The sequence below is a fragment of the Etheostoma spectabile genome, chromosome 22 (assembly GCF_008692095.1).
Source record: "Etheostoma spectabile isolate EspeVRDwgs_2016 chromosome 22, UIUC_Espe_1.0, whole genome shotgun sequence".
NCBI classification, from domain to species: Eukaryota; Metazoa; Chordata; class Actinopteri; order Perciformes; family Percidae; genus Etheostoma; species Etheostoma spectabile.
The window spans coordinates 19,278,346-19,299,902 of NC_045754.1; the positions used below are offsets into that span (position 1 = coordinate 19,278,346).

Here is a 21,557-nt window from a genome sequence, read left to right on the forward strand (position 1 = left end):
TTGGGGTCCCCTGTTGGAGCTGCTGCCCCCACGACCCCACAACGGATAAGCAGACAAAGATGGATGGACTTCATCTGTCATCACTAAAATTCAATGCTTCTAAATCTCTTTTTTTAAGGTCGCTGGTTCATCTCGTAGAAGACTTGTTCTTGACCTTGGTCAGCATATCCACTGAATATTTCATTGAACAGATTATAGGACTAGGCGACAGTTAAAACATGGATTCAAGTGATTCCTTTTATGCGTGTTCAGATACAGCATATTTAATATTTAAGTGCATCACCACAATGTATTCCAACAGGCAAATCAGGTTTAAAACAAAATATCAAGCAAGAAAAGCTGTTGTGAACGCATTTAACAGCACAATTCAATTGAAATCATTGTGAACACCATTGCTTATTCATGCAACAGCACCTGATGCATATAACTTGATTATTATCTTTTCTAATGATATAATTCATTTTTGCTATCCTCAGGGGCTTCCTGGACCTCCTGGTGAAAAGGGAGAGAACGGTGACGTTGGCCCCATGGTAAGAGACACATCTGCTTCTTGTAGGCACTCCTATCCATAACCATAATAATAGTTTAATGCATTTTAACAACACTGTGCTTTGTCTTTTCTGCAGGGCCCTCCTGGTCCCCCTGGTCCCCGAGGTCCTCAGGGTCCTAGTGGAGCTGATGTATGTATGGATAATGAATATGTGTTTTTCACCAAATTATATAAACTGCCTATTTTTAGGACCTGTTTCAAGTAAGACTGTGACATAAAGTTACCTACATCGTTATTGGCCTTACCTTACCTGCCTTACATTGCAATTCCTGGATATCATCAAGAGTCCTCTCCTAAGGTTGATGGATGAAGACTCATCTCTTCCTTTATTTCCTGCTGTAGGGACCACAAGGCCCTCCAGGTGGTGTGGGCCCCATGGGATCCGTGGGTGAGAAGGTAAGACTCACAACTTGGTACCCAGGCGATTTTGCCTGCCCACCATGATGTTGGGCACTAGAACTTACTGCTGGCCCACCCCTTCCAGACCGTCTAGCTGCACCCTTTGTTACCACCTTCAGTCTGTTCAATTTGCTTGCCCAGCCATTTTGTCTGTGTTAGTGCATTGACACTGTTAATGTCTCTTTTACAATGCTTGCAACACAATTCGTCCATTTTACATGAATGCTTAATGCTGTACCACAGCAGTCAAAATTACTCTGGAATTAGAAAAATGAAGGGTTACCAACTCTTTAAGGGGGCACTTAAAATACAGTAACCCTTGTTTCTGCTACAGTATATACTGAGTTAAGGTAAATCTCTGGCTTTTGCTCATACTGATAACATCACGAAGTGTTAGTACATAAGTTCCTGTTTGTGGTAGAGTAGGTGGGCTTTTTGTTAATCGCTGCATCTGAATTTGCAAGCTCTGCATGTGTGAGTGTGAAGGTTTACCTGTCCAGACACTGATATTTTTCTGACCACAGGGTGAACAAGGGGAGGCCGGAAACCCAGGACCACCCGGAGAGGCTGGAACTGGGGTAAGTGAGCTCTGTTTTTGTATGTGTTGCAGGTATGTTGTATGTTTGTATGTCTTTTTGTATGTATGTGCCACTTTGTTTGTTTTTGTGTGTACAGGGCATCATAACAATGATGGATATTTGTAGGGCTTGAAACCATTTATTAGAAAGAAACTTCATCTCACTTTACATTACTTTAATGTACACATTACCAAGGTTTGTCAATTTTTTTTTTTGCTACAGCAAGGTAAGTAACAGTATCCGCAACATCAGCAACTTATATTCGTAGGTTATTGCCAGGAAAACACTTGCTTAATGGATAGCTTTAGGCAAATACAGAGCAAAATCCAATCTAACAGGAAGTTTTTTTTTTCTCGACACTGTGTATTCATCACACTGAAAGTAATTGCTCCTCACATTGAAGCTGGTAGTTCATCTCAGCATGGTTCTTTTGCTTTACACCCCATGTCCACATGGCCTGCCAAATTGAGTCTCTTCCCAGACTCTTAAGACATAATTACCAGGAGGATACGCCTGGTGCTTCTGTCCTAAGGAGCAATGATTGTAGCCACCATGAAGAAAGTTGGCATCAAAACACCAGGCATCTACTTTGCTGATTTCAGCTTTGATATTTACAATGGAGCTGAAGGATGGACTCTGTTTTCTAAGTCCTCTTCAATACTATGTATTTACATTGTTCTAATTGTATTATAGTGTTTGCAGTAAATTTAGTTATACATTACATTTGAAAAGATTCTGAAAGATTTCATGTTAATTTACCAAATCCGTATGTTTGCCCGTGTTATTGCCAGACAGAGGTTCTCACAATTGGATTTGCTTTTTTAACTTTTACCAAACACCCATCATTGATAGCTCTATTAGCTATGCTGCCTCATTTATCATTATTGAAGTACAACCGCAGATTCAAAAGATGGGCTTTCTCCAGTGGGAGTGGGAGAGGAGCATGATTAAAAGCATTCAGTATGTCCCCTGCTAGTTCTCCATCAAACTGCTGGTGTCATTGACATTTCCAAAGTCAGTATGCAGCTTAAGTCCCCATTATAAGCCCAGCCCGACCCAATGACTTTTAGTTCTTCTTTTGTCTTTTGACATTGAAGCATTTAACTTAGTGCTGATGTCACTGGGACAATAATAACTCAATAATAACTAATTACCATGCTAATAAATAATAATACTAATGATAATGATATTAAGTTGAAAATCATTTATTTTTATTTGACTATTTTGTAAGGCACCATGCACAATATTCAACACAATTATTTTAATTGGATTTCAAAAAATTTAAATATGGCTAAAAGCTCATTTTTATCCTCATACATCATCTATTTGAAGACGGCTCACAATAAAAATATACATTAAACATGCACTGCATTAAGCCACATGCACTTTAAATTTAGAAGTCATGATAAAAAACTCAAGATGTGTAAATAAATCTTATACTAAGTATAATAATATAGTCATACAAAAGAAATGTAAGTTGTCCCTTTGTATAAGGACTGTAGAGACACAGTAACGTCATGGAGCTCATGGTGCTGAACAACATATGTAGACTTTTCAGTCTCATTTCACATCAGCAGTGTTGACCATCCAGAGTAGTTGTCCTCTGCCACACACACTGAGATCAGCTTTGAATCCCATTTCTTTCAGCAACCTTTGTCCACACATTCATCTTCATCCCCAGTTCAGTTCATTGTAGACTTAAAACAATTCTGTCCCCTGTGGAACTATACTGGTGTAATGAATGTTCCCCCCAACTCCCCTAATTATAGGGACCTAAAGGCGAAAGAGGAGAGAAAGGAGAGGCTGGACCCCCTGGAGCTGCTGGACCTGCTGGTGCTAAAGGACCCCCTGGAGATGACGGTCCAAAGGGCAACCCTGTAAGTCCCCCAAACACTCTCAAAATCGCAGTGGAAAGAGTGTTTTCTGGCACTCAGTCTAACAGACTGTACTGCTTTAAAGGAAACGTCCCCCACCAGCCCTGAGGCAGGCATTTCATCCTAGAACATATTCAAAACTAAAAATTCTTTTTATTGAGGGAGATTATATTTTATGCCTGCATGGTAATGAAATGCAGTGAGGCTTTTTGTCATGGATTTTCAGCAGCACCCTTAAGTCCATCAAATTGCCTTTGATGGTTGTTACCAGGTACAACAGTACTAAATCACTATCTAAATTACTAACACCTGCACCAGGGAAATGATGTCTCAACAGCAGCGCCTCATCTTTCTTTTTCTACACTGATGCATTTCATTTCTCTCCCTTAAAGGGTCCTGTTGGATTCCCTGGAGACCCTGGTCCTCCTGGTGAGCCAGGTGTTGCTGTAAGTATGAAATCTTTCTGCAATATTTACTCTGTATGGGCCCATATAGAGAAAATAGTATAGATATTTGTATTGTGAATCATATTAATTCCATAAATGGAACAGTATGATAGTATAGATCAATATTTTCAGTGGCAGACATGATCTAACCACGACATCTCTTTTTTTACAGGGCACTGATGGAGAATCAGGAGAGAAGGGAGAGGATGGGGAAGCTGGTCAGCCGGTAAGTATTTGGCCAAAACAAATGATTGCATGAGTATGTATCATTCACTGTATACGCTTCACTCGAGGGACACTTTAAAAGCACATAATATAATATAATTATCTTAACAATCTCCTACTTTGCAACAGTGTATGAATAAGTATGAATATGTATTGTTTACACTAACCTTGTATTATAGTTGTCCATCACAAGTTTGTCTGCGGTAAAAGCTGTAATTACATCTAGTCGGTAAATAATTTACATTTTAATTCATTATATTTACTCCATACTCTTTGGTGTAGGGTAAATGGGCATATTTGCTTTGCAAATTCATTACTTCTGATTAGATGTAGAAGTAAACAGTAAAGTGTTGGCCCTGTATAAAGCGCTACAAATCACAACTCTTATTAACATTTATAAATGAAATGAGCCTTTATCATTGCCAAAGAAAAACACAAACTATTTATTTAGTCCATGAAAGTTACATGTTTGAATTTTGAATAAATACATGTTTATGAACTCTGATTGCATGCTGAAAGGCTAGAGTGGAAAAGATAGAAGGCATAATAAAATGTGATCAACTTTGTGTAGTGGCTCAGTGCTCTTTGAGAGGAAAACATATATATATCCTTCTGTTATACATCTTTACATGTAACTGTGTACTCAACTGATAAAACAGCTCAATAACCCAGCCTTTACTTTTCAGTACTGCCAAACATTTACCAATGAAAATGATGAAAGAATTGGTTTGATTGTTTGCAATTAACTACAAAATAATTGGATGAGATGGATGAGTGTGTCAGGAAGCACAGTACGTGTCATTTCAGGCAGTGCTGTGCCTCATCCAACTTTGGATTTTGGCACAACTCTTGTGGACTTTCCTGCGGTTGAATATTCCCTAAATGTCAACAGGATGTCTGTTTTGTTGTCCTTTTGGCAGACATAACAAGATATTTAGTGAAGCATGCTGATCTCTCATTGAAATTCAGACTCATCTGTTAACTCAACTTGTTTTATTGTCTGTAATAGCATCCTGCATCTCCAATCTCTTTGCTTGTTCTCAGGGTCCTCCAGGTCCATCAGGAGAAGCTGGCCCACCGGGACCACCTGGCAAGAGAGTAAGTCTTTGGCTAATAACACTAAAATGGCTACAGTATTTTATTCATAGATGTTTGATGCTCCCCTTTTTTGACATTTCATCTTTGCAAGAGTGAGTTGTTTTGATATGAAACATATTGCTGACCATAAAACCATGACTCAACAAACCCATGTGAAATGTTGTAGCCCTATTTAAAAATAGATGAAATGAGTGTGTATCTGTTGGCATTGTAATCTGGCTCCTGAGCCAACAGACCAGTATCCCGCCTCGCTTCGCAACAGCAATTCCCCCTTGACAACTCAATCTTGGCAGTCAAGCAGGAGAGATTCATTTTCATTAAAAGTAGAGTGGGGAAAACAAAGTGGGAGATTTAAAGGGTCAAGGCGTTGTGCTGTCTGCAAAGAAATCCGCCTCAAAGCCTATTGAAAAATGAATGGTAGGATGTGAAAATCATGAATCTTTTTTTTTTTCATAGCAAGAAATTGAAAAGGCTTACCATAAAAAAGCTAGAAAAAAGACCCTTGGGTTTCAAACTAATTTACGTCCTTTTGGCAGTGGGAAAAAAAGTGAGAGAGATATAGCAAGTCTGACACATTATTGATCCATGGCTGACAGTCAGAGCAAAAAATGGACGTGGTAAAGTTCTTAAGAAGTTATGAGAGGAGAAGGGTAGGCCTTAGGAGTGTCCACCAACAAACAATGAAATAAAATAAAACCTCATCTGTGTTGATTGTGATGCGATCATCTTCATGAGATTTGTGTCTGCCATTACTAGATGAACTGGGTCTCTAATTTGAGAAACAAATCTGAGTAAATGCAAAACACTATTAAATTCTGCTTGTATGATGTCCGTTCTTACTCCAACCAATAAGGAGATCTCTCCATGCATCCTACAGTATGAGGTTGAGATAACGGAGTAAAATATCAAAGCCAGTAAGCTACTTTTTTAATGCCCAAATCTGAGGTGGAACATTTACATATTTTCAATATGATGTGAAGCTCAAAGTCCACATGAATATGAGCAGCTATTCTCCCGAATTTGAAAGAAAATCACAATCTCAAGTGACTGACTGCATTTCAAAGAAAGACTCCAAGGCTCAGTCCAATGGGAAAAAAACATGTCATGCATTTTTAAACCTGCTGGGCTGATTGCTTTCCTAATGTGCCCAATGAAATTTACATTCTGAGCATTTAGCATGGTATCAGCATATGCTGCACCTTAATGGCCTAGGGATTATGGTAAGGAAAAGGGCTATTTTATCACTCACAGGTCTTTAATCGCTCAGGGGGGAAAGGAGGGACAGAAAATGATCCCCACTGCTCCCCAACAGGTTGTTCTTTTGCATACATAAGTCCACAGCAAACGTTGTTTAGGATCTGTTGGCCCTTTTGTGTCTTCTCAGCGTTATGCCTGTATAAAATGTCAACAATCCTTAAATCTTTTATAGAGCACAGCCTTCGATTCTGAACGAGTCAATTTAGCATATCTGAAAATTTAGTTTCATCTGATTTGCTAATGCCTTAATACTGGGAATGTATTCAACTTTGCTTCTTGAAAGAGAAATATGGAAAAGTTATTAACCTCATCTGGCTTTAATTATTTTTTTGGGTGCAAGTCACTATTTAATTTTATAGCTTTTTATTCTTTCTCAGTAGCAATTTCATAAGACTAAGGACAGTAAGTAAGCTTTGCATCATACGCCTGATGCTGCAGAGCCGACAAAAAGGTGCTCTGGCGATCTTGCCAAAAGATCACACCTACACATTGACTCTAGCTGCTGTATATGGTGCTACAATTGAAATGGCTATTTGTGCTGATCAAGAGCCTGCCTCTTCCCCAACAGTAAGAGGTAGAAGAGTAGAAGATGAAAGCACCAAGACGGGAGGCGAGCTGACATTATAGGCTCTCAGTCAATAGCCCTCAGGCTTCAGGCGGCCAGATCAGAGTGGAATTTGGATGGAGGGGTTCTGAAGAGGGACCACTGCAGTTGAAAGAAATCATTGTGTGCCTGAAAGCTCCTGACAGAAACATGGCCGTAGCCAGATATGAGGTCACCGGGGTCTGAACCTCTGTAATTAGTTCCCAAAAAACTACTGTATCTCTGTATCTGAATGACATTAAACTACTTAAAACCGACAGCTATCTGTGCGGGAGAGCTATCTGAGCAGCGTTTGTGCACCACGAACATCTTGCTTTTCATTTCGCCACCCATGTTAACGAGTTAGTTCAGCCACATGAGCGGACACAGCAGGAGCCGTGCTGCAGCCGTGCGTCCTGCCTATTTTCTGTGTAAGGGGTGATTCTCAGCAAACGTAGACAGTAACAAGGATCTGGTGATTGTCATATTGACATCATACCAGCAGCATTTTAATTGACACATCACTACAGTTTCAATGTCTAAAGCCATTTGTAGAATGAGTCACAGGCATGAATACAATATTTACAAAAGTAAACTGAAATGCCAAAAGGCTGGAACGATGTACTGAAGAAAAACTGGTGGTGAGAATCATTCTCAGTTTAAGACTAAAGCATGTATGCACCATACATGTCACACCATTGTACATTGTGTAAAACAGATTAGCCAGCATACAAACAGATGCGTACCTGAGTTATTTTGGCTTAATGATGTTGAATGATGTCTGAAATACTGTGAGATGTCACTGATGAGCGTTCACTTTGATGGTGCAGTCTTGCTGTACAGTTAGTGTGTGCTGATGCTGTGCTAAAATGCTCAAACTAAACTGTCATCCTCCTCAGGGACCTCCGGGGGCTGCTGGTGCAGAGGGCAGACAAGGAGAGAAGGGCGCTAAGGTAACAAAATCAATTCATCCTTCCCACAGCAGAGTCATCTCAGTCCCTGATCTGCCTCCCCGTTACCCGTACCTGTTCCCCCTCTTAAATTTAAAGCATAAAAATGCTATTAAATGGAAATGTATGGCTGCATCTTATTTGAGTAAAACTAAGATGCACGTGTTTCTTGCAGTATGCTGTGGCTTAATTTTAAGACCAACAAAAATAGTGTAGCCCTCAGGTATTCAGAGTTATTATTTTTTTCCCTTTTTAATTAGAAAATGAAACTTCTCTGAGTTTGCACTTGTTTCATATCAAGCTCCTTGTTTCATCAGTGTCTATACCTATACATGTGATCTGCTGCCACCAACTGTTGCACGCTTCATATAAATCAAATTTATGACAAACGCATACCTCTCTTCTCAGCTAATCTGGTTACGTGAGTATGGATGTAAAACTTAATTTCCTAGTACACTATACTTTTTTAATTGCCATGAAAGATTACCTATAAAAAAACAGTTTTATTTTGTTCTTAAAGGTGGAAATCAGCTTTGAAGGTGTGCTTGCCAAAAGATAGCTGAAATAAACAGTAATTTTATAAACATAGTTCTGCCCGCTTTGCTTATAATAAGTCTATAATCCATAAACACCTTGCAGCTCAAACTTGATATCTTATTTCCATGAGCTCCATTCAAGTCTCTGTGCATATTGATGTATTTCAGATTACAGTCGGTCTGCCGTGGCACTCTTTGAATTTGAGGCTAATTTTCTCATGGACCTCAAATGAAAACATAGCACGATATAGCACCATATACGGCTGTGCCTGTTCTGAACTTCAGTTGGAGGAGCCGGAGTACTTTGGCTCATTCGATAACTCAGACTCTTGTTTACTTGTCCCCATTTACCCAATCTACACACTGCATACTGTCTGAGCATAATTTAAAGCAGCCCGCAGCTGAATTCTGATAAAATTACTCTGCGATACCGAGAGGCTACAAAGAAAACTTCACATCAAGTGTTCTTTATGTGCTGCTATGTGGTTTTAGAAATTGATGCACATGTAGACTTTTTTTTATTATTTAGATTTACCTGTAGTGTCCTCCCTGGCTACGGTTACCTAAAGACAGTCTGTGCAACAGACATTCATTTTGTTTTGTGCTTTTTTTATCTGACTGATATGTGGTTCCTCAGTAACACTACAGTAAGCTTAAATTCCTAAATTATGTAACATTGCTTTTTCACAACACTACTTTCCACATACAGGGTGAGGCAGGTGCCGAGGGTCCAGCAGGAAAAACGGGACCAGTTGGACCCCAGGGACCTTCAGGAAAGCCTGGTCCAGAGGGTCTGCGTGGGATCCCTGGCCCTGTCGTAAGTCTGAGATAAACAGTGATTTTTCCCTGTGATACATTCAGCTCCACTCTCAAACAGACATGCATGCTTGAACACAGGCACCCACCCACAGTGTGCGCACATAAAAAGGTACTGCTAAGGCATGATGAAAGACTTCATGGAATAATCAATACACCCATTTGGCTTATACTTTAGTTTCGCTTGTTTATTCCAACACACTTTTTTCCCCTGTTTGGGCTATTAATCATTGTGCTGAACACAGCAAATCAATGGCAGGCCAGAGAAAATACAGCAGGCTATAATGTTCACTGCAATCGAATGGCTTTTCACAGGGTGAACAAGGACTGCCCGGCTCCCCAGGACAAGATGGTCCACCCGGCCCCATGGTTAGTACGCGTAATATCTATCTCTCTGCCTCTTTTTCACTATTTATCTAGCTAGAGTTGGAGTGGTTGGGAAGTATATTTTTTCACATTTGACAAAGATAGGAAATAAGTTTTCCCTGAGTTCCAGTCTTTAGGTTCAGTCATGTTGAACAAAATAAACAGGACTATCTCTATGAGTCATATCTGTAAAACATGGATGGGTTTAATGCCTCTTCTTTTGTTTTCTGTTCCTGTTTCTTTGTCCCTATTGCCTAATTTCCTGCTGTTGTCTGTCTTGCTAGTTTTCCTCACTAGGTCCTGTCTAACTTTTCTCTGTGAAATTGATTTTTTAACTTGTTCTATTGTTGTTTAGGGTCCTCCTGGTCTTCCTGGTCTGAAAGGTGACCCTGGATCTAAAGGTGAAAAGGTGAGTGTAGCCCCTTTTCTTCTTGCTGATTACATTTCCCAGGTTCCAAATAGGCTGGCAGATTAACAGGAAAACGGTGATCTAGGTTCAGACTTCAGTTAAGGCTGCTCGCCACTTGCACAGAGCCTCCACGACTTTGCAATCGATCAAAAGTAACACATCTTTTAGAAATACAAAGCAGCGTTGATAATAGAGCTTATGTTAACATTTCAGAAAGAAAATTAGTTTTTGCCATAGCTGCTGTAAGAGAAAAACTCTTAACAGTATTGAATATGCAGCTGAATGTGATGTATCACTCTGATCTCTCTAATCTTGCTCTTTTCTTCGCTGCCACTGTCAAATTTGCCAGTGAAATATAACTGCAAAGGATATTCAGACAGCACACATTACTCTATCTAAATTGCCTCCCACACACTGACATGATGGCTTGAGAGAAAGCTGTTTAAAAGCACACAATAGAGGCACTGTGTTGCGTGTTGTGCGTGTTTAATGCTCTCAAATTATTGGGCCTGGTTAGAGCTTGCCTATTTCAATGTCATCATCTTTGTGTTGTGAATAGTTTTTTTGTGTGTCTGTTCCAGGAGACACATTTCTTTTATAATGTCTGAGGATCTGTATTGTCATGAAACACAGCCTTCCGTGTGCATTTCAGTATTGTGGAAGAAATGCTGTTTGAGTTTTGCCTGTGTCAGACATGAATACAAAACTTTAAAGTTTCAGAGCACAAAAGGACATTGCTGTTTTCTCTGACTGTTCTTTGTGTGTGCTCATTTGTTTTCGTCCTACAGGGTCATCCAGGTTTGATTGGCTTGATCGGACCCCCCGGTGAGCAAGGAGAGAAGGGAGACCGAGGTTTGCCCGGGCCCCAAGGTTCTCCCGGTGGCAAGGGCGACAGTGTAAGTAATTGATGAGTCCATTCTCACCTTGGTCCTCGGGCCTTTTGGCCTCCACCTCTCGCCCTTCCACCGTGGCCACAGTCCCTTGCTGTTGACTGAAACCCAGTGAAAGAGGCAGAGCTCTGCTGCACTGCACTGCACGTCTCTTCACTCACCACGAGCAAACTTTCTGTTGGTTCTAGCTTTGACAGATTACTCATTCATATTGCTCAAAGCATGTAAACGACTGTATTAACGTGGCTTTGAGGCATCGTGTTTAAACTTTTGATCTCCCCTTCACTGTTTTTGGAGAGGATAGAAATTCATTTAGTTTTTATTTCCCCTTTGTAGTCCAATGAGCATCCTGAACACAGCAAACACGCACATTTTTTTTACCACTTGCTTCCTCTGTGATCAATTTCTGTGGATCTGATGCCTACTGTGCATTCTTAACCGCATTGTCAAAAACACTGAAACGAGTTTGCTTCTGAACCACAGCATTAAAATGAATATATCCTTTTCAACCACTGAGCCCTCCACTAAAACAGTAAGAAGAACTGAAACAAGGTTGAAGCTCAGTCTTAATAAAGGACTGATGACAGCCTTCATCCATTTTTAAATAAACATCGCAGGACAACTGCATTTGTGATTCTGTCTTGCTGTGGCCCTTGGACTGCCCTGGCTTGGTCATTCAAAATGATGGGTAGGATTAAGTATCTGGAGATTAAGCCTAATGAAATTGTAATGTCCCCTTTTGTCAGAGCACAAGGGTTTGAAAAAAGTTTTCATTCAGATTACCATTTCAGGGTCTGAAAATAGGCTTCATATAGTTTGGCTTTATTTCCTGACCAAATTGAGCTATACAATTGTGAATTGCGGGGTTCAAAGAAACCAAAAGCAGTGTTGATGGCTAAAATAAAGTCTTCTTCTCATCTCAGTTAATAAAAAAACTCCATAAGAAAGCTCATTATGCATTTGTTCCATATCCCTGGTCCTGGGCCATTATATTCTAGCTTTTTCATTTCACTCATTATTTAAGCCTCCAAATAATACTTTAGTCTACAAGGTTTCTTTAATATATATATCTGAATTCTGCTTTCATCTCGTCTTTTCACAGGGTATCAGTGGTTCTTCTGGTCCTCTCGGTCCCCCTGGCCCTCCCGGTCTGCCTGTAAGTCTTTTACTGGTTCGCTCATTCATTTAGATTCTACACTGACAATAGAATGACTTTGCCAAATTGCTGTGCTTCTGTCCTATCTCATGCAGGGTCCTCAAGGTCCCAAAGGAGCCAAGGGCTCAACTGTGAGTACCATCAGTGTTTTTAAGGCATATTGTCCCTGTTTGTATGTTTGATTTATCTTGGTTAACATGTGTTGGTTCCTGTGCGTCCCAGGGTCCTGCTGGTGCAAAGGGAGACACTGGTACAATTGGTCCTCCTGGTCCTCCTGTGAGTATTTTAGACCCCTACTGTTCTGTCTTTTCCCACTAAATAAAAATTGCATTGTACAAAATCTCAGGTCGATTTGCTTGTATGAAATCTAAAACCGTTTTCCCACCACACCCTACAGGGCCCACCAGGTGAAGTTATCCAGCCCCTGCCCATCCAGTCACCCAAAAAGACCAAGCGCTCCAGTGGCATGCAGTCAGACGCAGCCGCTGCCATCATGGACTACGGCGAGGGAATGGAGGACATCTTTGGCTCACTCAACAACCTCAAACAGGACATTGAACGCATGAAATACCCCATGGGCACACAAAATAATCCTGCCAGGACATGCAAAGATCTGCAGCTCTCTCACCCAGAATTCCCTGATGGTAAGCAAGAGTGTTTAACGTAAAAGTAAAGTAATACTGAAAGACTTTTGTGTGTATAAAAACACACCTCTCTTATGAGTGTAACTCACAAAGTCACGCTGCAGTAGGGAAGAGCTTTATTACCCTTGGTAACTGAGACACTGGAGAATCTCCCCAATTTCTCTGATTTTCTGACAAACTGAAAAAACAAACTTTTTTTGAGTGCAAACAGTGATTGAGAACACTTCCATCAACCTGAGCAATCAACAAGAGACAAAATGAGAGTGACAGAGTTGTCATTTAGAGCCGCATTAATTGGTTTTTGGTTGTCCTTACTCATTATGCTTCTGTTGAGCAAAATTTTCAAAATTGCATATAAATTATACCCCGCTCAAGGGCATTACCATAACGTTTTATCTAGCAGTGAAAAAGCAGTGAAAATCAGCAGTAAACTACTTTAAAGCAGAATTTCACATAGGATCAAGGAATTCTAGCACACTTCATTTCTGAAAAGGAGCTTCAAGCCATTTTCTATGGACAGTAGTAGAACAGGATGTTTAAGTGTGCTTGGTTCTCCTCAGGCGAATACTGGATTGATCCAAACCAAGGCTGCTCCGGGGATTCCTTCAAAGTCTACTGTAACTTCACCGCAGGGGGCGAAACCTGCATCTATCCAGATAAGAAGTCTAATGGAGTAAGTGACTTTGGATTTGTACCCATGAGATTTATAACTGCCTATTTCTAATCATCATTTCTCATCAAATCGTAGTCCATTAGGTTTGACCACCACATTAACAAACAGTGCAGCCTAGGTTGACATTGTCAAAGGAAGCCATTTGATTTGCTTCAGGGCTAAGCTTGTACAGATTTGATATCCACTTTTGTGCAAACAACATAAGAATCACCAAAAGGCAAATACGATGCAAAGTTTGTGAAAAGGGATATTGCAAAAGATCTTAAAATAACACACAGGTTTATCTTCTGCTACCAGATGAACAATTTTGATGCTACCTTTCAAGCTGTGCTTTATACAATAGACCTTTTTTATATAAAAATATAAATACAGTTGTGCTCATAAGTTGGCATACCCTGGCATAAATCTTGAAATTTTGGCATAAATTTTGATTCAAGCAAAGTGATCATATGAATACGTATCTCTTTCCATAGTTGTTTGGCTGCTTTTTAAACAATATTTATAACAGAAATAACTAAAATGGCCGGATCAAAAGTTTACATATCCTTGAATGTTTGGCCTTGTCACGGGCACGCAAAGTGACACACACAGGTGAAAATGGCAATTAAAGGTTATTTCCCACACCTCTGGCTTTGCAAACTGCAATTAGTGTCTGTGTATGAATAGTCCATGAGTTTGTGAGCTCTTACGTGGATGCACTAAGCAGGCTAGATATTGAGCCATGGGGAGCAGAAAAGAACTGTCAAAAGACCTGCGTATTGGAACTTTATAATCATGGAAAAGGATATAAAAACCTATCCAAAGACTTGCAAATGCAAGTCAGTACTGTTCAATCACTTATTTAGAAGTGGAAAATTCTTGGTTCTCTCAATACGAAGCCAAGGTCAGGTAAGCCGAGAAAGATTTCAGCCAAAACTGCAAGAAGAATGGTTCGGGATGCAAAGAAGAACCCGCAGGTAACGTCAGGGGAAATACAGGCGGCTCTGTAAAAAGATGGTGTGGTTGTTGCAAGGAGCACGATACGACGGTACTTAAACAAAAATGAGCTGCATGGTCAAATTGCCAGAAAGAAGCCTTTACAATGCTTAAAAGCCTGGTTACAATAAGCCCGAAAACGTGCCTCACAGCTTCTGGCACACTGTCATTTGGAGTAACGAGACCAAAATAGAGTTTTATGGTCACAACCATTAGCGATAGGTTTGGAGAGGGGTCAACATGGCCTATAGTGAACAGAATACCATCCACACCGTGAAGCGTGGTGGCTCACTGATGTTTTGGGGGTGTGCGAGCTCTAAAGGCATAGGCAATCTTGTGAAGATTGATGGCGAGATGAATGCAGCATGTTATCAGAAAATACTGGCAGACAATTTGCATTCTTCTGTATGTAAGCTGTGCATGGGACGCTCTTGGACTTTCCAGCATGACAATGAGCCCAAGCACAAGGCCAAGTTGACCCTCCAGTGGTTACAGCAGAAAAAGGTGAAGGTCCTGGAGCGGCCATCACAGTCTCCTGACCTTAATGTAATCGAGCCCCTCTGGGGAGATCTCAGACGTGCAGTTCATGCAATGACAACCAAAGACTTTGCATGAACTGGAGGTATTTAGCCAAGATGAATGGGCAGCTATACCACCTGCAAGAATTTGAGGCCTCATAGATAACTATTACAAAAGACTGCACGCTGTCGTTGATGCTAAAGGTGACAATACACAGTATTAAAAACTAAGGGTATGTAGACAGTGGTCGGTTCATTTTTTTTCTTCGTTGCCATGTTTTGTTTTGTGATTGTGCCACAGTTCAATGTGAATTCCATAACAGATAAAATACGTGTGTTTTGCCTGCTCTCTCATGTTTTTTTTTTTACACATGGTATATATATTACCAATTCTTCAAGGGTATGCAAACTTTTGAGCACATCCGTTTAATGCCCATGATATTGTCTAGTATTAATATGCCCTGTCTGGTTTTGTTTTCTACAGGTCAGAATATCTTCATGGCCCAAAGAAGTCCCTGGGACATGGTTCAGTGAATTTAAGCGTGGGAAAATGGCAAGTCTCTTTTTCCTCTTCTTTCATCCACCTCCTTCAGTTTACTGCAAAAAAAGCAAATACACACACTCCTTCACTCAGTGCTAAACTGAATGGATTGCTCCATCTCTTCTATTTTTCCTGCATTCTCCCATGTACCTGTGCAGGGATACTGCAAAACGGCAAGCAGCTGCTAATAGACTCGAATAGCAGCACCACCCATTAAATTGTGAGGCAGTGACCCAAAGTTGCTCCCCATAAAGAAATCCCAAACTGCCTGATGTTTTGAATGTGTCTATACGTTAGGCAAAACAAGAGCATAGAGAATTCAAATTGCAAGGGGTAGACTTTTATCATGAAAAACATATTTTAAGTAAAATAATCTACTTCCTTTTGAACCAGTGCCTCATTTTCAGTTACTGTCATTACAATTTATTACATTTCTAAGACTGTTCTATTTAAAGAAAAGAGCATCAACAAAACATTACAGAGGATTCAAGCAGACTGCCTGAGTATTTTAGCATTCCAATAGTCCTCACTCTGCCCTTGAACCATTTAAAAATGGTCTTGGTAAACATCAGCTTCCATATGCTCCATCACACTGCTGTCATGCTGATGTATTCCCAAAGAGAAAAGACTGACAGAAGAATATACAGTAGAGTACATATCCTGGTTACAAACTGAGGGCTCTGTTGATGCACATATTCAGAAAAGGTTCACTGTCAGGGTCATGTGTGTTCTGTAGACCTCGTTTTTCTAGATTGAAGACAGGCAAGGCTCATAAGGTTTACAGAGGCAAACAATACATACGTTGTTACAAACATACATGTGCTATTAAACTCCCTTATATACTGTAAGACAAAGTAAATACAATGACTCATGAATGTATCTTGCTCTGTGCTTTTCCTGGACATCTTTCACAGCCTTTTAGAAACTCTGTTATCCTACGGTATTTAAATGGAGACCAACTATCTTATAGGCTATAGGCTGTTGGCGAGAAGATAGAATCCATCTGAGCAGAAGTCGTCTGGCCTGACTGTTTGAGCAAATATGCCTTTTCTGTGATGCAACAAGTCTTCTTCTGGCCATATTTAAGCTCCTCAGCAGTTGATTTAGATGAGAGTGCCGTGTGCCCCATTCAGTCATCTTTAAAGTAATATTGACAAAGCGACTAAGGTTCCTTTTACCATGCAGCCACTAGCCTTGTCAAGGCTGTTTTTATTGGGATTTATTGGGTTTACGAGGCAGTGATGGTTACTGTATATCAATTGTAAAACATAAGACTAATTGTTATAGGTATTTTTTATTTTTCCCCCGTAACTAACTTACTTCAATATTATTTGGGCCAGAATATTCTCTTCATATCTTAAGAAACTGTACACTGTGCAAAGGGGAATTGTTTGATCAGCTGCCTTTTCGAATAGAAATACAATTTTTATATTTTCATTGCCTTCAACATTAATAAACTGCAGACTTCATCTTGTTTAGACAATTTTATTTAAACTCTCCCTGGCACCCAAAACACTTCAGTTTTCCTTTATTTTTTTTTTACACTAATTTGTGTTAGTTCTTCACACACTCTTAGCAGGCGGTCTAAATATCTTCATCTTGTTTGATGTTTCAGTAATGAGGCCGCATATTCGAGACAAAAAGCTGGCTATTGGAGATCTAACATATGCTTATAAAAGCACTTTAAACGTCATTGCTTCAGTTTATTTTATTGTTTTGTCTTCTAATTGCATTATTATTATGTATGACTACATAGACCTTTCTTTCTCTTCTATTATTTTATTTTAGTTGTTGTATAAATCCGGTGAAAATGTAGAAGTGTTTGCTTCTTAACCTTTGACCTCTCTTCCTTTTTGCCCACCGACAGCTTTCCTATGTTGACGCAGATGGAAACTCAATAAACATGGTGCAGATGACCTTCCTCAGACTACTGACAGCCTCTGCCAGGCAAAACTTCACCTACAGCTGCCACCAGTCTGTGGCGTGGCACGACGCCACCAGCGACAGCCACAACAAGGCGCTGCGCTTCCTGGGCGCCAACGATGAGGAGATGTCGTATGACAACAACCCTTACATCAAGGCCGTTTCAGACGGCTGTGCGGTAAGCCCTGTCCATAGATCAGTTTGTCTGAATGAGCAGGGATGTGTTACAGGCATCACTCAAAATCACTGTTTTAATACGACTTATGTGAGCAATTCAAACCGCTAATTACAGTACGCGCGTTTTGCTGCTCTTTAAAGTTGGATTTTTTTCGAATGACTTACCCTAGTTAGAACAAAAGAACAAAAATCGAGCATGACTTGTGACACGTTATATCCTGTGGTGTTTCAAATAGAATTTTAAGAACTGTCAAGCTTTGAATAGTTGGAACCAGTTTCTCATTTATTTGGCACTTAATGAACAGAACTATTATTTCTGTAAGGAAATCCCATTAGTAGAGAAACATGAATGGAAAGCTATGATTGTAGCTGAAGCCCATCTCTCCTCATACACACACACACACACACACACACACACATCAGTTTTTCCCAGTAGCTGGGGTCTAAAGGAAATGAATGGGCTGAACTAATGATCAGCATGAAGACACAGTGAAAGGTTTTGGCAAGTTAGAAATGTGACAAAATGTGTTTTTATTTAGCTTTTCTAATTGTATCTCTGTGTCTGTGTCTCTCTTGTTGCAGACGAGGAAGGGCTATGGAAAGACTGTGATGGAGATTAATACTCCCAAAATCGATCAGGTTCCAATCATCGATGTCATGTTGACTGACTTTGGGGACCCTAACCAGAAGTTTGGGTTTGAAGTTGGGCCCATCTGCTTCCTTGGCTAAATAAAAATGAAAAAGAAAAAAAGGACTTTATGGGGCCAGCAAAGAAAGTCAAGTTGAGACGTTTTGGGTACCACCAAACCCCATTTCTAGCCCCCCACCCTTTTCTATGCCACATGCAAGTTTTGAATAAGAGATGGTGTAGCAAAACATGTCTTTCCATGTATGTACATGTAACCCAGGAAAATACTTGTTGCCCTTGTAGGGCTCGAACCACATGACTTAACCACGTTATGGAGCAAAGGTGAAGGACATTTGAACACGTGGCAGAGGAGGGTGAATCGGAGGTAACCAAGAGGGGGGGGTCAGGCAACATAAGGGGACACAGACCTCCTCTCTGGATACTCCAGGTGCTGTATGAAAACGACTACAATGGTGCTTGTTCAAAACACACACAAAATATAAAGAGGTGCTAAGAAAGAAGGTGTATTTTGATAATTATAAAAAGAAAAATGTAATTATTTTGTACAATACTGTTATTTCTGAATCCACTTTCAAAACTTGCATGTGTATCAGATTCTGCTTCCGGCTCTTTAATTTCAGTGTTGGTTCAAAGATATACAGTGTAAGTTAAAGACATCATTCAATCAAATAAATTTATAATTCTGATATTTTTTTTTTTGTTCAACACATACTGTGTATTTGTCTTGAAGCAAATAAAGTGAGCATTCAACCAATTCTCTATTGCCAAATTAGACTGTATTCCCTTTGTATATATTGACAGTCCAAAGCTTAAGGTTATTTGCTGTTTTGCCCTTGTGAGCGTAGGTGAAACAACTGGAAGTATCACACCAGCACGTATACACATCTCCCACTAATGTTGTGATCCTGTGCTAGTAGGAAGAAATCATGGCATTCATTTTTCCTTTATTTAATTCTATTTGTTGTTTTGTTTTCCGACAGGCTTTTTATTTTGGTTGTATACCTCAAACTTTCTTGATAACCTGTAAGATGCAAGGATGTTATGCCCTGTATATACCTTGGTTAAGCAATTAAGTTTATATATTTTGGGTGGGGATTTTTTAAAAGAGAGAAATACATTAACTGTTAGACATCCACTGTTCAAATCCTTCTGTGAATGCAATGAGAAGCCCTTTAGGTGACCCATTTTTGTAACTAAAATGAGAAAATGTTTTAATGTGCTTTTTATAGTTCATTTAAATATTAAAAACCGGTTTCTAAACAACAGTGAACTGAATGTCTCTATGGTTTGTGTAGGATGACTTTGGAGTACATCTACCTACTGTACATGTCAAATGCTTTAAATCAAGGATATGTTCAATAAGACTCTGGGCTGGTGCAATTCCATCTCTCTTGAAACCAATAAAGAAACATCTCACAATAATTCCCTTTTATTCTGAGTATGAATGGAAACGTGAATAAAATGTCTCCTTTTGTTTTGATAGGAAGAATTACCTTTTTGTAATGTTCTTATATTCACTGTTAATTTCCACAAGAAGGATTAGCTATGGACATATATTTGCTATGAGCTAATAAGGGTTTGGGGACGACACACAAAAAAGCCATTTAACTCCACAAGATAGGTTTTTTCATTCAGATAGAGTGAAACATCAAGGCCTATATTACACAAATGATATAAAGGCTCCAATAGGGTGGTGAGGGTTTTTAGGCGCTTATCTTAGCATATGTGTGGCAAATGTGAATTCTGTTCTATGACAAAAACCTTTATACCAAGTTAGAATTTCAATTTGGGCTATAGAGCTTTGTGGGATGTGTTTAACATCTTTGAATTACCTGTGAGTGTTTTGATTGTTTCTACAAAGAAGAACTGTGTGTGTGTGTGACTTCTGAGTAAGGAAATTGTGAAATTGTGTCCGACCATTATGGATGGCTTGGTGTTGTTTGCAGCAATGCACACGAAGGGAGCATTGTTCTCACACATGCAATCCATATTGTGATCATTAGATACAGATGTGACACCACTCTCACATCTGCACAGTAAATATGTTACTGGAGCCAGCAGTAAGCTTAGCTTAGCATAAAGACTGGAAACAGGGAAATAAACTAGCCTGGCTCTGTCTAAAGCCAGCACCTATAAAGTTCACTAATTAACATGTCTCGTCAATACTTTTAGGACACATTTAATTAAATTGTTAGTGTAAGGGGGCAGAAATGAAAACTCAAAGCAATAAGTTGACATTTTGGGAAACATGCTTATTTCTACCACTCCCATGTTTGTGTGGCAGTATGTATCGACAGCCGGCAGCCGGTTAGCTTTCGAACAGCTAGCCTGGCTCTGTCCAAAGGTCACATTTTATGTTGTTTTTTCAAACCATACAACACTGAAGTGTAAACAACAATTGACCCTTTTATGGGGGGGCGGGGGTTACAGTACATTCAAGACAATTCAGACAACTTCCTGGAAGCTCCACTGCTAGCCTGGCAACTGCTACCAACCAACAAATAGTTCTGTCAAACACAGAATTGTTTTAATTACTTATTTTTTGTATGGATTAAAATACTGAGACATGAAGTGTCAGTGAGAAAGCTTAAGCGGTTCCGTTTGGTGGAGTTCGTTTTAACCTACCAGGCTAGCTTTTTCCTCCACCAGGCCATATGCTAATCTAAGCTAACTAGCTGCTGGCTGTACCTTCATATTTAGTGTTCAGACACGAGAGTGGTATCAATCCCTCATCTAACGCTCGGCATAGTCGGCAAAAAAGTGAATACGCACATGAAAACTTGTAGTAGATATTTGACATTTAAGTTTCCTTAAATGTCAAATATCTACTATAAGTTTTCATCTGTCCCTTCATCTTAAAAATGTAATTGAATGTGTCATGAGTATCCAGAGTATTTGCAATTATGATTCTATTATGATTTGATTCTATGCTATTATTCTATTACCCCCAACTGCTTGGGGCGCCTTTCCATGGGCAGCCCCCCCCACACTCTGACATCTCTCCATTTAGTGCATGTACAGGTATAGGAGCATGTGTGTGTAATTCAGGCCAGTGTATACTGTGTGTAATAACAACAGAGTGAGAACATTGTATTTTACCCTTGCAGGATTAATAAAGTTTACACTATTATTATTATTATTATTATTATTATTATTAATAAAAATGTGTAACTGTCACAATCAGATCACTGCAACTCTGCAACTCCAGGCCTAGTTAGTATTCAGTCATCCTGAGCCTCCTTGAAAGTGTTAGTGATGGCCTGTGTCACTTCAAAGGACTGACCACCGCTAAACCGCATTTTCTCCTCCAAGAGTGCAAAAGAA

General features: G+C 39.7%; 1 protein-coding gene across 8 annotated transcripts in view; it reads left to right on the top strand.

Annotated features, from left to right (window-relative positions):
• Positions 1 to 19,655, top strand: part of col11a1a (collagen, type XI, alpha 1a) — a 95,894-nt gene extending 76,239 nt beyond the window's left edge. For all 8 annotated transcript variants that reach the window (XM_032503774.1, XM_032503781.1, XM_032503775.1 and 5 more), the window contains 21 exons: positions 477 to 530; positions 627 to 680; positions 893 to 946; positions 1,474 to 1,527; positions 3,297 to 3,404; positions 3,794 to 3,847; positions 4,020 to 4,073; positions 5,117 to 5,170; positions 7,910 to 7,963; positions 9,206 to 9,313; positions 9,628 to 9,681; positions 10,034 to 10,087; positions 10,876 to 10,983; positions 12,080 to 12,133; positions 12,229 to 12,264; positions 12,356 to 12,409; positions 12,531 to 12,777; positions 13,338 to 13,450; positions 15,428 to 15,496; positions 17,352 to 17,585; positions 18,167 to 19,655. In XM_032503774.1, the coding sequence (XP_032359665.1) occupies positions 477 to 530; positions 627 to 680; positions 893 to 946; positions 1,474 to 1,527; positions 3,297 to 3,404; positions 3,794 to 3,847; positions 4,020 to 4,073; positions 5,117 to 5,170; positions 7,910 to 7,963; positions 9,206 to 9,313; positions 9,628 to 9,681; positions 10,034 to 10,087; positions 10,876 to 10,983; positions 12,080 to 12,133; positions 12,229 to 12,264; positions 12,356 to 12,409; positions 12,531 to 12,777; positions 13,338 to 13,450; positions 15,428 to 15,496; positions 17,352 to 17,585; positions 18,167 to 18,313 (1,818 nt within the window). In that variant the 3' untranslated portion in view covers positions 18,314 to 19,655. The remainder of the gene's footprint in view (positions 1 to 476; positions 531 to 626; positions 681 to 892; positions 947 to 1,473; positions 1,528 to 3,296; positions 3,405 to 3,793; positions 3,848 to 4,019; positions 4,074 to 5,116; positions 5,171 to 7,909; positions 7,964 to 9,205; positions 9,314 to 9,627; positions 9,682 to 10,033; positions 10,088 to 10,875; positions 10,984 to 12,079; positions 12,134 to 12,228; positions 12,265 to 12,355; positions 12,410 to 12,530; positions 12,778 to 13,337; positions 13,451 to 15,427; positions 15,497 to 17,351; positions 17,586 to 18,166) is intronic.
• The last annotated feature ends 1,902 nt before the right edge of the window (positions 19,656 to 21,557 follow it).